The sequence below is a fragment of the Polypterus senegalus genome, chromosome 7 (genome assembly GCF_016835505.1).
Source record: "Polypterus senegalus isolate Bchr_013 chromosome 7, ASM1683550v1, whole genome shotgun sequence".
Classification (NCBI taxonomy): Eukaryota; Metazoa; Chordata; class Cladistia; order Polypteriformes; family Polypteridae; genus Polypterus; species Polypterus senegalus.
Genome location: NC_053160.1, coordinates 190,325,231 through 190,337,437, shown reverse-complemented (window position 1 = coordinate 190,337,437; position 12,207 = coordinate 190,325,231). Strand labels below are relative to the sequence as shown.

Genomic DNA, 12,207 nt, shown 5'->3' with positions numbered 1-12,207 from the left:
TGGATCGTCACTTGTTTTGGGTTGTGGTCTGTCTGGTGTCTTCCTGCACATGAGGACTGTCCGAGGATTTGTTGTCATCCTGATCCCATTCACTCGTCTTCGTCTCATCAGCAGATACCGGTAGGATTATCTTTACCTTCCCATTCAACATGCTGATCTCTGGACTATCGCCCTCCATCATTGCGTTTCTTCAGTTGCCATTTTCCATGGACTTTATAGTGAGTGGTTTTTGTTTGTGGTTTGTTTGTGTTTATTGTACATCGCCGTAAGTGGAACTGGGGTGGGATCGTTTAGTGTTGTAGGTATATTTTGCTTATTAGTGTTTAATACATTAATTAATTAATGTTGATTTTTTGTCTGTGAGTCGGGCCAAGGCTGAGTGCGTCCCTGGAATCTTCACGAAAAAAAAGAAATAAATCACCGTCTCATCGATGGTGTGAATCTTAGCGGCACCGGACCGCTACAAGCATGTGACAGAGTTCTGTTTTAGTGGAGCTGGCTGAGGAAACCGCTTTGTGTATCAGCGGCCTGAGTCTGAATTCAGCTCAGGGAGGAATAGTGGCTGAGGGTGGGACGTCGCCCCGAGTGAATTCCTGATCAAAGGCAGCAGAATATCGAGTCATGTACGGTTTCTGCTTTATCTCTTGGGGTTGGTTCTTGCCTAATTCTTTATTTCCTTTCTCAGGTATATTGGTAAAGAATACCAGTCATCCAGGGAACTCTATTACCACCTGAACGACGTCGAGAGACAAATGACGGCCCAGTACTACGTGAGAGAATTCAACAAGAGGCTGTATGAGAAGCAGATCCCCACTCAGATCTACTTTGTTCCAGCAGAGGTTCTACTGGTCAGTGCCTGGCAGTTACATTTATTTGCTTAGCAGACGCTTTTAGCCGAGGTGACTCACGAAACAGGTCAACATGATCGAGTAGATATGGGGGACTGTTTAGGAACAAGTCTGACAGGACAAGGGAATAATATGAGTCATCACACGTAAAGAGTTCAGAACAAAATGCCAGTGAGTTCCACAAAATCCTCACAGTTAGAATTCACCAGTCAAGAGGGTCGTCAAACACTTCTTAAACACATCGAGGGAGTCAGAAGTTTGAATGGAGGTGGGCAGCTCATTCCACCAGCCAGGAGCTACACATGAAAAGAGTCTGGACTGAGGTTTGATACCATGTAGAAGTGGGATCAACAGTGGTCAAGAAGGAGCAGAGGACCTCACAAGTGTCTCCACATACAGTACACACTGCATACACACACACACACACTGGAATGGCTAAAAAGGAAGAAAATCTTCTGACTTGTCAGCACCAGTCAGGCACTATACAGGTGCATTGCGTTTTGTATGATGGAGGTCCAGTTGCGCTTCTTGACACACTTGTGCTGAATGATTCGTTGGCTGAATGTCCTCCGTGTTGGTGTGTCAGAGAGAGAGAATGTGCAGTGTTGTTCATAATGGCACTCCAGGGGGCCCCATAATTGTTAATTAGTTTGTTAATCCGGTGGGCCTCTCTTGAAGTGATGTTACCAGCCCAGCAGACCACAGTGTCCATCACAGAGTTGTAGAAGATGATGAATGATGTCACTGCCTACATTACAGCAGCGCCATCTCCGATGGGAGAAGAGCCTGCTCTGCCTCTTCTTGTGTAGCTCCTATGTGTTATGAGACCAGCTGGCCTTGTGGTATAGCGGGTCCACAGCTCACGTCAAGAGACCAGGTTTTAAATAAGCAATCACCTCACTCGCGGCTTAGCGAGGGGGCGTGGTGTTGTGTGGCTGAAGCGGTTCCCGGGATGATTCGTGATGTGGTCGTTTCTCACCTAAGTGCACAGGTGAGAAATCGTCCGCATCCGTAATTGTTCTCAGGGGCTGCTGATGTGCCACAGCTGCCACGTCCTCTTCATAAATAGAAGCGCAAGGCGGCTAAGGGAGAAGGAAAGAAAAGCAAACTGAGGTTGCAGGAGTGTGGAAGAAAGCAGGAAGCAGTGTGGACAGAGAGCCGGTGTGAGCAAAGGCGAGCAGGCAGGCAGCTGGACTGTTGAGCCCTAGCAGGGGTGTTTGGCCAACACCTAGGGCAGGTGGAAGTGGTCGCTCCCGCTGAACATTTTATGGAGGAACGGGAGTGACCGGCGGTAGGACAGCTGGCCGCGTAAAGCCGAGAAGGCAGCGGGAGTCGGGAGGCTTGGGCGATGAATTCCCTGTCCTGGTCGCCAAGGTAAGCTAAGTCTTGATCTAGGTGAGCTGAACCGGAGCCAGGGATCGTAAGGCCACCAGATCAGTTACTAAATATTTGGACAGAGACAACTGTTTTTCTAATTTTGCTTCTGTACATTAGCACAATAAATTTGAAATGTTAAACCACTCAGATGACGTTGAAGTGCAGACTTTCAGCTTTAATTCAGTGGGTTGAACAAAACGATTACATAAAAATGTGAGGCAACTAAAGTATTTTTGAACACAATCCCTTCATTTCAGGGGCTCACAAGTAACTGGACGATTGACTCAAAGGCTATTTCATGGCAGGTGTGTTCAAGTCCGTCGTTCTGTCTTATCAATTAAGCAGATAAAAGGCCTGGAGTTGATCTGAGGTGTGGTGCTTGCATGTAGAAGATGACAACATGCGGTCAAAGGAGCTCTCCATGCAGGTGAAAGAAGCCATCCTTAAGCTGCGAGAACAGAAAAAACCCACCCGAGAAATGACTACAATATTACGAGTGGCAGAATCTACAGTTTGGTACATCCTGCGAAAGAAAGCAAGCACTGGTGAACTCAGCAACGCAAAAAGACCTGGACGTCCACAGAAGATAACAGTGGTAGATGATCGCAGAATCATTTCCATGGTGTAGAGAAGCCACTTCATGACAGCCAGCCAAGTGAACGACACTCTCCAGTGGGCAGGCGTATCGATATCCACGTCTACCATAAAGAGAAGACTGCATGAAAGGAAATCCAGAGGGTGCACTGCAAGGTGTGAGCCACTCCTAAGCCTCAAGAATAGAAAGGCTAGATTGGACTTTGCTAAAGAACATCCAAAAAAGCCAACACAGTTCTAGAAAAACATTCTTTGGACAGACGAAACCAAAATCAACCTCCACCAGAATGATGGCAAGAAAAAAGGATGGAGAAGGAAGGCATGGAACAAAGCATAGCACATCATCTGTAAAACACGGTGGAGGCAGGCAGTGTGATGGCTGCCAGTGGCATTGGGACACGAGTGTTTATTGAAGATGTGACACAGGACAGGAGCAGCCGAATGAATTCTGAGGTGTTTGGAGATGTACTGTCTGCTCAAATCAGCTAAATGACGTCAAATTGATTAGGTGGTGTTTCATGATACAGATGGACAATGACCCAAAACATACAGCCAAAGCAACCCAGGAGTTTATTAAAGCAAAGAAGTGGAAAATTCTTGAATGGCCAAGTCAGTCACCTGATCTTCACCCAACTGAGCGTGTATTTCACTTGTTGAAGACTAAACTTCGGACAGAAAGGCCCACAAACAAACAGCAACTGAAAGTAAAGGCCTGGCAGAGCATTAAAAAGGAGGAAACTCAGCATCTGGTGATGTCCAGGAGTTCAAGACTTCAGGCTGGCATTGCCAGCAAAGGGTTTTCAAGTATTAGAAATGAACATTTTATATCCAGTTATTTAATTTGTCCAATTACTTCTGAGCCCCTGAAATGAAAGGATTGTGTTCAAAAAATGTTTTAGTTGCCTCACATTTTTATGTAATCGTTTTGTTCATCCCACTGAATTAAAGCTGAAAGTCTGCACTTCAACGTCATCTGAGTTGTTTCATTTCAAATTCATTGTGGTGATGTGCAGAACAAAATGAGAAAAAAGTGGTCTCTGTCCAAATATTTAGGGACCTAACTGTATGTGGAAAGAAGGTCAGCAGCAGGTATGGCGACTCTCCTGTTGCAAAGCCTGATGGGAGAAGCAGGGGAGCCGCCAGGTAAAAAGACACCGAGCTTTGTGTTTTTAATGGACTGCTTCCAGCATTGTTTTAACCTCGTTTTGAAGGATTGGTTTTTTTTTTGTATTTTTTGTATTTTTCACCTTTACAATAACACCTGTTTTTATCGATTATTTATTTAATGACTTTGGAGGCACTGCACTTCATTTATTTGGACACTTTGTTTTTGTTGATGTTTTTTTTAATAAAAGCACTTGTCACTTTTTTGCACCATCCCCTTGCTCCATTTGTTGTGCCTCACTGCCGAGCTCATCGGTGACATTACCAACGGTGACGGGTTCAAGAGCTCCCAGATGCAAGACATGGAGTAGAACCCGCATCGTCACAGGCCTAAAATGGCCAAGAAATCCACGGACCTGGCAACACCGCTGCTGACCTCTTGCGTTGATATTTTTGGCCTTGGTTTTCAACTCACATTTTGGTTTTGATGCTTGATTGCTGATGTCTCAGTTTCGACCCCCTTTCTGTGTTTTGACTACGTCTTATTTCCAAGTCTTACTCGATCTTTCCTGATAGTTTTCATAAGCATAACATTTTTAACCCAGAATTCAAAAACAATATAGTACAATTTATTGGTAAATTAGTAAATAAGTAAAAAAAAAATTCAGACATGAGCGTCAGTAGGCTTTGCGCCATAGGGACCAAGTTACCCAAACTATTCTGTAATTATTTAGCGCTCTGATGCTGATCTTTATAATCATAAAATAGGTCATTACCATAGCAATTGACAAGAAGAATTCATCATTAATTGCAGTATTTGAGGGTTCCTCTAGAGGGCCTCTTTCTCTTGCACGATTTGGCTCAAAAACGAATCCACATATCGTCCTCTCATAACAGATTTAAGTTTTGAGTTTGGTATTTTTTCCGTCCAGCCATTTCAGCTCTAGACCGTCCTTAAGGAACGGTGACACACACAAAGACAGTCAGACACACACCCATCATGGAGATATCGATGTTCTCTTTCACCTGACATGTTGTCCCTTTGGGCTATTCAGTGTACATTGATGAGCTAAAATGGTGAACTTATCCTGAAATCCACAACACGATAAAGTCCACAGAAAAGTGTTGGGTCTCCAGACTCTCTGAATCCACCGCCTCTTTGCTTACATGCTAGAAAATTGTATTTGTTGAGTTTTACAATTGGAAACTTGCCACCAAGTTAATTTTATTGTCCGTTCCATTAAAGTAAGCATAGTTTATTATTGACGGTTGCCGGTTTCATTAATTCCTCCGCATGGTGCTGCTGGATTGGACTTCTGACCCCACGACCCTTTGTTGGACTCGAGGAGCTTGTAAGGCCGGGGTTATACTTCACGCGACGTGACGCATGCTGCAGCGGACGCTCCTGCTACGCAAGCGTTGTGCTGTTTATACTTGCGCACGTACTTTCCGTAAATCTGGAGGAGTCCACCAGGTGGCAGTGTGAGATATCATCACGGTGAGAACAGGTTCGGCTTCTCTGTGTTGTGAATTGCCTAGAACAGCCATTGAATTCTGATGATACCTTACCGCAATGTGTCCATTCCAGCAAGAATTGGGCACGAGTGAGAAACACACTCTGGACGAGGCCTCCGCTCATCGCAAGGTGAATGAATACAAGCACTCGCATACACTGGCGTCATTTTAGTGGCACCAAATCCGCATATCTTTGGAAGGAAACTGGAGCCCAGTGTGGAATCCAAGCAGGGAATACCAGCGACGTGACTCCCTGCGAGACAGCAGGGCTTCCTGTTCCGCCACCGTGTCACCCCCATGTGTGTAATTATTAACAGTATTCATTATTTAAACTAAGTTAACGACTTATCTGTGAAATGTAACATACACACTTCAATGCAGTTCATCATAAAAGTGATATCATATATAAATCTAAAGATTCTAAATGTGCAGAGAGTTGGAATATCATACATTTAATGTGTTCTTTGTGGTGATCTATTGCTGCTTACCGTAGCGGTTAAAAACTGGGATGACGTTTACGACGGTCTGCTTTAATGATAAAGTAAACTACAACGTTAAAGTGGACATTTCGAGATTAAAGGCGAAATTTCCACTTTAATCACAAAATACACGTTTTCACCAAATCCTTAATTTTTTTTCTCAGTGGCTCAAATATAGCGCTGTGCATTATGTTGTTGTTGTGAAGTTGCAAAAAATAAAAAAAGACGGGATGTGAGACTTTTAAAGTGTATCGTGTCATTACGATCGGGAATATGCGACGCGTGAATATAAAAGCACCACGAATGCATCTGTATGTCGGCATTCATCAAACGTCGAAGCGCGCACACCGATCTCGTAGGATCTGCATAGCGGCTTTCTGTCACATGTAGATAGTAACAGAGACTCTGACGTCACATTCCGACTTTTAGCACACTGCGCCCCCCTGACTTTGTGCTGGTACTGCAACTCGCGCACATGTCGCGCCAATTTCTGAGGACACGTGAAATGAACGCTGGGAACGTGTGGCAGCCATGATGCGGGCGCTTATGCGTTCTGAGCATGAAGTATAAAGACGCTGGTGGGATCGACGCTTTAGGACGTTCAGAGTAAAGCCCGCCATCGATCCTGCTGACCCTCCTTACGTTACACACGTGGACAGCGTTCTCCATTGCTGGTTTTCATGCAAAGCTTTCGATCCTTTGTTTGTTTTTGTTCCTTCTTCCAGATCGTGGAGGATAACGTAATAAAGGGCTGCGTGAGCGTGGAGCCGTACATTCTTGGAGAGTTCGTGAAGCTCACAAACAACAGGAAAGCCGTGGTGAGAGAATATAAAGCGACCGAGTACGGACTGGCGTTTGGCCACTTCACCTACGAATTCTCCAGGCACAAGGAGGTGGTGGTGGACCTGCAAGGTGGGGGACTTCTGAAGTGTTCACAATGGGGTCCCGGGTTTGAAGTTTTGCCTTTAACCGTTTTTTTTTTTTAATTAGGCTGGATCACCGGAAATGGCAAAGGCCTGCTGTACCTGACGGACCCCCAGATTCATTCGATTTGTTGGCCAAAGCCGTCGTCGTCTGGGAGGCACGGTATCGACTGTTTCCTCAAATACCAACATGGACCAGAATGCAACGAAATCTGTAAAATGCTTTCTTTGAAACAAGTCAGGTAGTGCCGTCTGGCCTGATGGTGGTGAGGACGTTCTCCGTTACAGAAATGCTTGTGTTGTTTTATCGTTTGTTTCTTACTGTACTTTTAGGTCACTGCCAACATGGCTGTGTCTTAACTCTGGTGCTGGTCCTCTCAGGGGTTTTTTAACATTTTTTTTAACTGTATTTGTATTAAAACTTAAGTTTTTTATGGAGCAGGAACTCAGCTTTTAGAGAACAACTTGCCTTAAAATGACATCCAGCATCCCAAGTTCATATCCTGCAGCTGGCCGTCGTCCATTCGGGGTTTGCGTGTTCTCCGTGTGTCTGTCTGTTCTTATCTCTCAAGTCCCCAAAGACGTGTGTGAGGGGATGCTAAGTATGTCCACACTAAGAGTGCCGTTTTTAAACAAACACAATCTCCATCCATACTGGCGTTTCCACATTGTGCCCCCACTAAACACACACCATGTAGTCGTTGGCCTACACTCGACATGCAAAGTGCCCACCTTAAAAGGGGAGGGCTACACCAACGGCCACGGGATTTATCATAAAACTGTAGTGACTGGTAAATTATTTTGCCTTTTGGATGTGTAAACTGTACAAAACACGATTTACGGTGGATGGACACAATCAGCACAGAAAGCCTCCGCCATGTTGGAACAGAAGAACTTTGACATACGAGAGGAGGCCACTCAGTCCATTTGTCACTCGTGTGTTTAGCTAAGTGGCCACTCATATGTCACCCAGATCCTTCTTGAAGGTTTCTACTTCAACTCCACATCTTGGAGTCCCACAACTGTCTATGTGAAGGAGAGCTTCCTGGCTTTGGTCCCAAGTGCTCTTCCCCTTAACTTCCACTGATGTCCTTGAGTACAGGAGTCACCCTTACGCCGAATACGGTTCCATTCTGTGAATGGGGGGACCAATCAGGGAAGAGCCAGGTAATCCGCACAAATCAAGCAGAGCGCGATTCGACTTGGCATTTTCAAAGCCGTATGTTTCCTACCGAGCTGCACTGCGATGCTGAGTTGCCGTTTTCAGACATACTTGTATGCGGCACTTAACATCCATCGTATGTTGTGCAAACGCCATATTATGTACAGTTCTTTAGATAGTGTGACAGATAGGGGGCACCACTGAGCCCCAAACAACTGTGACAGAGGCAGCCCCAGGTTCAAAACAGAGGGGTTTATTACACAGCACGTTTCTTCCCGGTCTCTGAAGCACATGTATGCACAATTGTCGTCTTCCTTTCCTCGTTCCATCTCTTCTCTCTTTCTCTCTGTAAACCTCCCTCCCGTCAGTGTTGTCTTCCTTGATCCCAGCTTCCTTTTAAGTTGGACCCGGAAGTACATCCAGGGCCAGGGCATAGCCTTAGGGAAGCACTTCCTGGTCAGGTGGAAGTCCTGAAAGTGTTGTATCCCTGCAGCACCCCCTGGCAGCTCCCATGGGACACAGCAGGGCTGACTCTCTGCACTACAACTCCCATCATGCCCCTCCTGGTTTCACATGGTGACTGTGTTTCTGGGATGCTGCCATCTAGTGGATTGGGATGAAAATAGACAAATTTTAGTAGCTTTCCCCCTCTGCTCCCTTATGTTGTCCTCCCATCCGGGTAAGGATCCCACACATATCCTGGCCAGAATGCCAGATAATCCTGCTTGGCACTTACAATAGATTGATAGAAATCTGTCTTTTTACCGAAGCTCTTTACTACTTAACACAACTATATGGGGTACTGCAGTGTTCCTGTTTTGACCACATAACACCAAAGCACTCCAGAGACACGCGATATGTGATATGAGTCGAAGCAGGCGTTGTTATACGATACAATAACGATAGAAAGTACAGCACAGTAGTGGCAGCGCAATGAAGAGACACGAAAGACGCGTGTTGTGTGCAGGAAGCTGGCGCGTTCACCACATGTGGCTATGCTCATTATGTCCCATTCTAAGACTGGGATTTCTGAACGGACTTTGTAATTCCATTACATTGACTTTGTCCAAATGCACCACAGGGCTGTATACGATGCCGGAGAGCATTTTCAAAAGTCGTTTTTGGGGGTTAAAAACGCAGAAGTTGAATGGACGAAAGGCTAAAATGGTGACGAATGTCTGCATGTTTAAATGACCGCGTGGCAGTGTGGACACTGGCATGCGCGTGTGTGTGTCAGGTGATGGCTCTGATGCCCCTGGGATAGGCCCCGCCCACCCCTGCACTGGATCAAGCCGGTTAGAGAATGTTAAGAGTCTGCTTTTTGGGTTCAGGCCCGTTTACAAGAACTCTCTTGTGAACCGCCACGTGTCTTTCCGGTGAAGTGTCCGCCGTCTTTGCCGCTAACTTAATTGTGTTCTTTGTGTTGTCATAATGAGTTTGTCATTTCTGTAACTTCTGTTGTCTACCTAAGTAGAAATGGACTGTAATAATCCAGAACTATGAGGCGCCACACCAGAGAGATGTACTTATTAAAATGAAGGCACGAGGTGTCTTGCAATGGGAGTCCGTTAAAGCTCAGCACACGCTGCCCACTTGTCTTTCTTCACCTGGAGCTCCGCGCCCCCCCGCTCTGCACTGCAATCGCTTCCTTTGGTTTGCCAGTTGGTGGATTCATCCCGCGCTGAATTGACGTTGCTGTTTTTTTTCCTCTCGATATTTTCAACTGCTTTGTGAAACAAGTGTGACTGAGGGTGGCATTGTGGCCCAGCTTTGTGGATACAGCCTCCTGGCTTGGGGTGGCACCTGCATGTTCTCTCTGTGTCCACATGTTTTTCTCTTACCGATAAGACCTGAGGTGATTGGTGATTCTAAATCCCCTCCAGTGTTAGGTTGGCCAGGATTGGCTGCGGCCCCGTAACTGGATAAAGCTGGTTGTGAGAGTGTTGTGGGAAGTTTGAATTGGCTGAGCATTAGAATTGTGTGGTATACCAGTACTGGAAAAGTAGTGAAAAATTAGAAAACGGTACGGGGATTTTGGGATTTTCGGTACCTTCAGTAAAACATGAGCTTTCCTTTCAATCCTAACTTGCCATTCACCTCAAACCAGACCGAATCCCGAACACTCGCTATTGCACGCATTGACGTGATCGCAACTTCACCATGAAGACCAGGACTCTGGACAGACAAGACCAAGATAGAATTAGTTGGTCACCATATCAGAAGACACAAAAGGACTGGATACCAACTGTAAAGCATGGCGGCGGTGGCAGTGAACATGTCAGGGTTTGGGATCGCTCTGCTGCATCAGGGCCTGGGAAGCTCATCATCACTGAATCCATTAGGAATTCCTCAACAATGACGACGGTGTGAGACGCTCTGAGGCCCAACTGAATGGCATCCTTGGCAAACATGGTCATAACCCTAAAACATACCAGGAGAGCCACCAAGGAATGGCTGGAAAGGAAAGGAAACGGAAGGTTCTGGAATGGCCAAGTCAAAGATCCGAATCTGTGCACACAGGACACCCCTCAGACGTGGAAAAAGAAGACAACCCTTCTGACATCGGAGGCCATTAGACGGGCATAAGAAACGTCCACTTGAGGGGGCAACACCGGGCATCGGAGATGAGGGACAGAAGTGGCACATCATTTTATGTTTTATTGAATGAATTGTTCGATTTTATTGTTTTTTCTTTCCTTCAATTGCATCACCTTTATCTACAGACGCAGTTTGAATCATACATTTCAAAGGGGGGTACTTACTTTTTCCCACGACTCCTTACTCATCTCTGATGGGGGTCTTGCAGCTGCTGGTCTCCGCCATGTCAGGCCTTCTTAATGGGCCGCTTGTTTAAGGGCCTGACCGAGCACAACGTGGAAATGCCGCGTAAACGGAACCTGCGGTGAGCCTTCCTACCTGTCATGGCTGCTCGCTCCTATATTTATATTAAAAAAAAAAAAAAGAAAAGGGCCGATTGGCTGAGCGTGCGATGGCCTTTCAGAACTCCACTCTTTTTGACAGCGAGGGGCCTCCTTTTCTCGTCAACGTTGTGCATAAATGTTCTGATAAATAAGCTTGACTGTCAGATGTATAAAGTATTTTTTGAACACAATGCTTATTTGAACAAAGCGTTCGCTGACTTTCATAGCCGGAAAAAAAAAAAAAGCCTCCTCGCTCCCCCAGGCCCGTCAAAACTGGCAAAAATCGTCATGCGGAATTTCTTTTTTGGAATTAACGGATTTAATGGTCCCAGGGATTTTCGTTTCTTTGTGCCCCCTGGCTTGGCGAGTGCGATTATTCTGATTATGAATTGTTCAGGAGATCCCGATCGTATACTTTTAACAATACGGCGGCCCTGAAGCAGAAGCGCTCACACAGGCCCGAGTGCTCGGCGAGCTGCGCAGGACTCTATGGCGCCGCTGTGCCTTGCAGCTGCATGGAAAGAGACGTATTCAGGGATCGATGACTAGTGTGAATAATCCATTCCACCGTGATGGCTTGCGGAGATTTGACTGTTCCATTTCTGCCAGGTGAACTGAAATGAACCATCAGTTTGAGCCTCAATCCCATTGCACACCCTGTCGATCATCCCAGTGTACGTGGACAATCGGCACAATTTGCACCCCACTGGAGCGCGCACGTGACACGACCGCCGTTTTCACTTTCAGATTTAAGCGGCGCAAGAGAAAATCCTCCCTGCTATTGTCGCTAACATGGTTTCATGGGCAGCTCTGATGGGAATAATACGCCTGTCTGCTGTTATGTCTTTGTATTCAAGTCAGACGTGACCGCTGCCATTTGTCCCCTCCAGAACATTACATAATATTGGCTGTAAGCTCTTAATGCCATCATCTATCTACACAGCGGCCACTTCCAGCGCTGACTGCTGCATTGGGGAGCAGCAGGTTTTACTTTAGTTACAAAAAAAAATTTCAAACAATAAAAATCTATCTTTATAAGTGCTGGTGTATTCGGTCAAGGACCGGGAATCAAAGATGGCAAAGTTAAAACAAAAGTGAAGTACGGGAGAGTGAGAAACGGATAAACTCGGGGTGAGCGGTGCCAGGCTTTACACAACACTAACACGAGTGCCGACGTCATGAACAAAGATACAGCACCCGTGCAGATAGTGGGCACAAATGGGCTTTTGAGGCCCTCTGGCTGGCATACACGTTTGTACCCATTATCTGCCCGACACGTGTGGG

General features: G+C 46.0%; 1 protein-coding gene across 4 annotated transcripts in view; it reads left to right on the top strand.

The window, feature by feature from the left end:
• Positions 1-11,167, top strand: part of alpk1 (alpha-kinase 1) — a 141,179-nt gene extending 130,012 nt beyond the window's left edge. For all 4 annotated transcript variants that reach the window (XM_039759783.1, XM_039759782.1, XM_039759784.1 and 1 more), the window contains exons 14-16: positions 686-848; positions 6,643-6,829; positions 6,908-11,167. In XM_039759783.1, coding sequence (XP_039615717.1) covers positions 686-848; positions 6,643-6,829; positions 6,908-7,086 — 529 coding nt within the window. In that variant the 3' untranslated portion in view covers positions 7,087-11,167. The remainder of the gene's footprint in view (positions 1-685; positions 849-6,642; positions 6,830-6,907) is intronic.
• Positions 11,168-12,207: the final 1,040 nt, after the last annotated feature.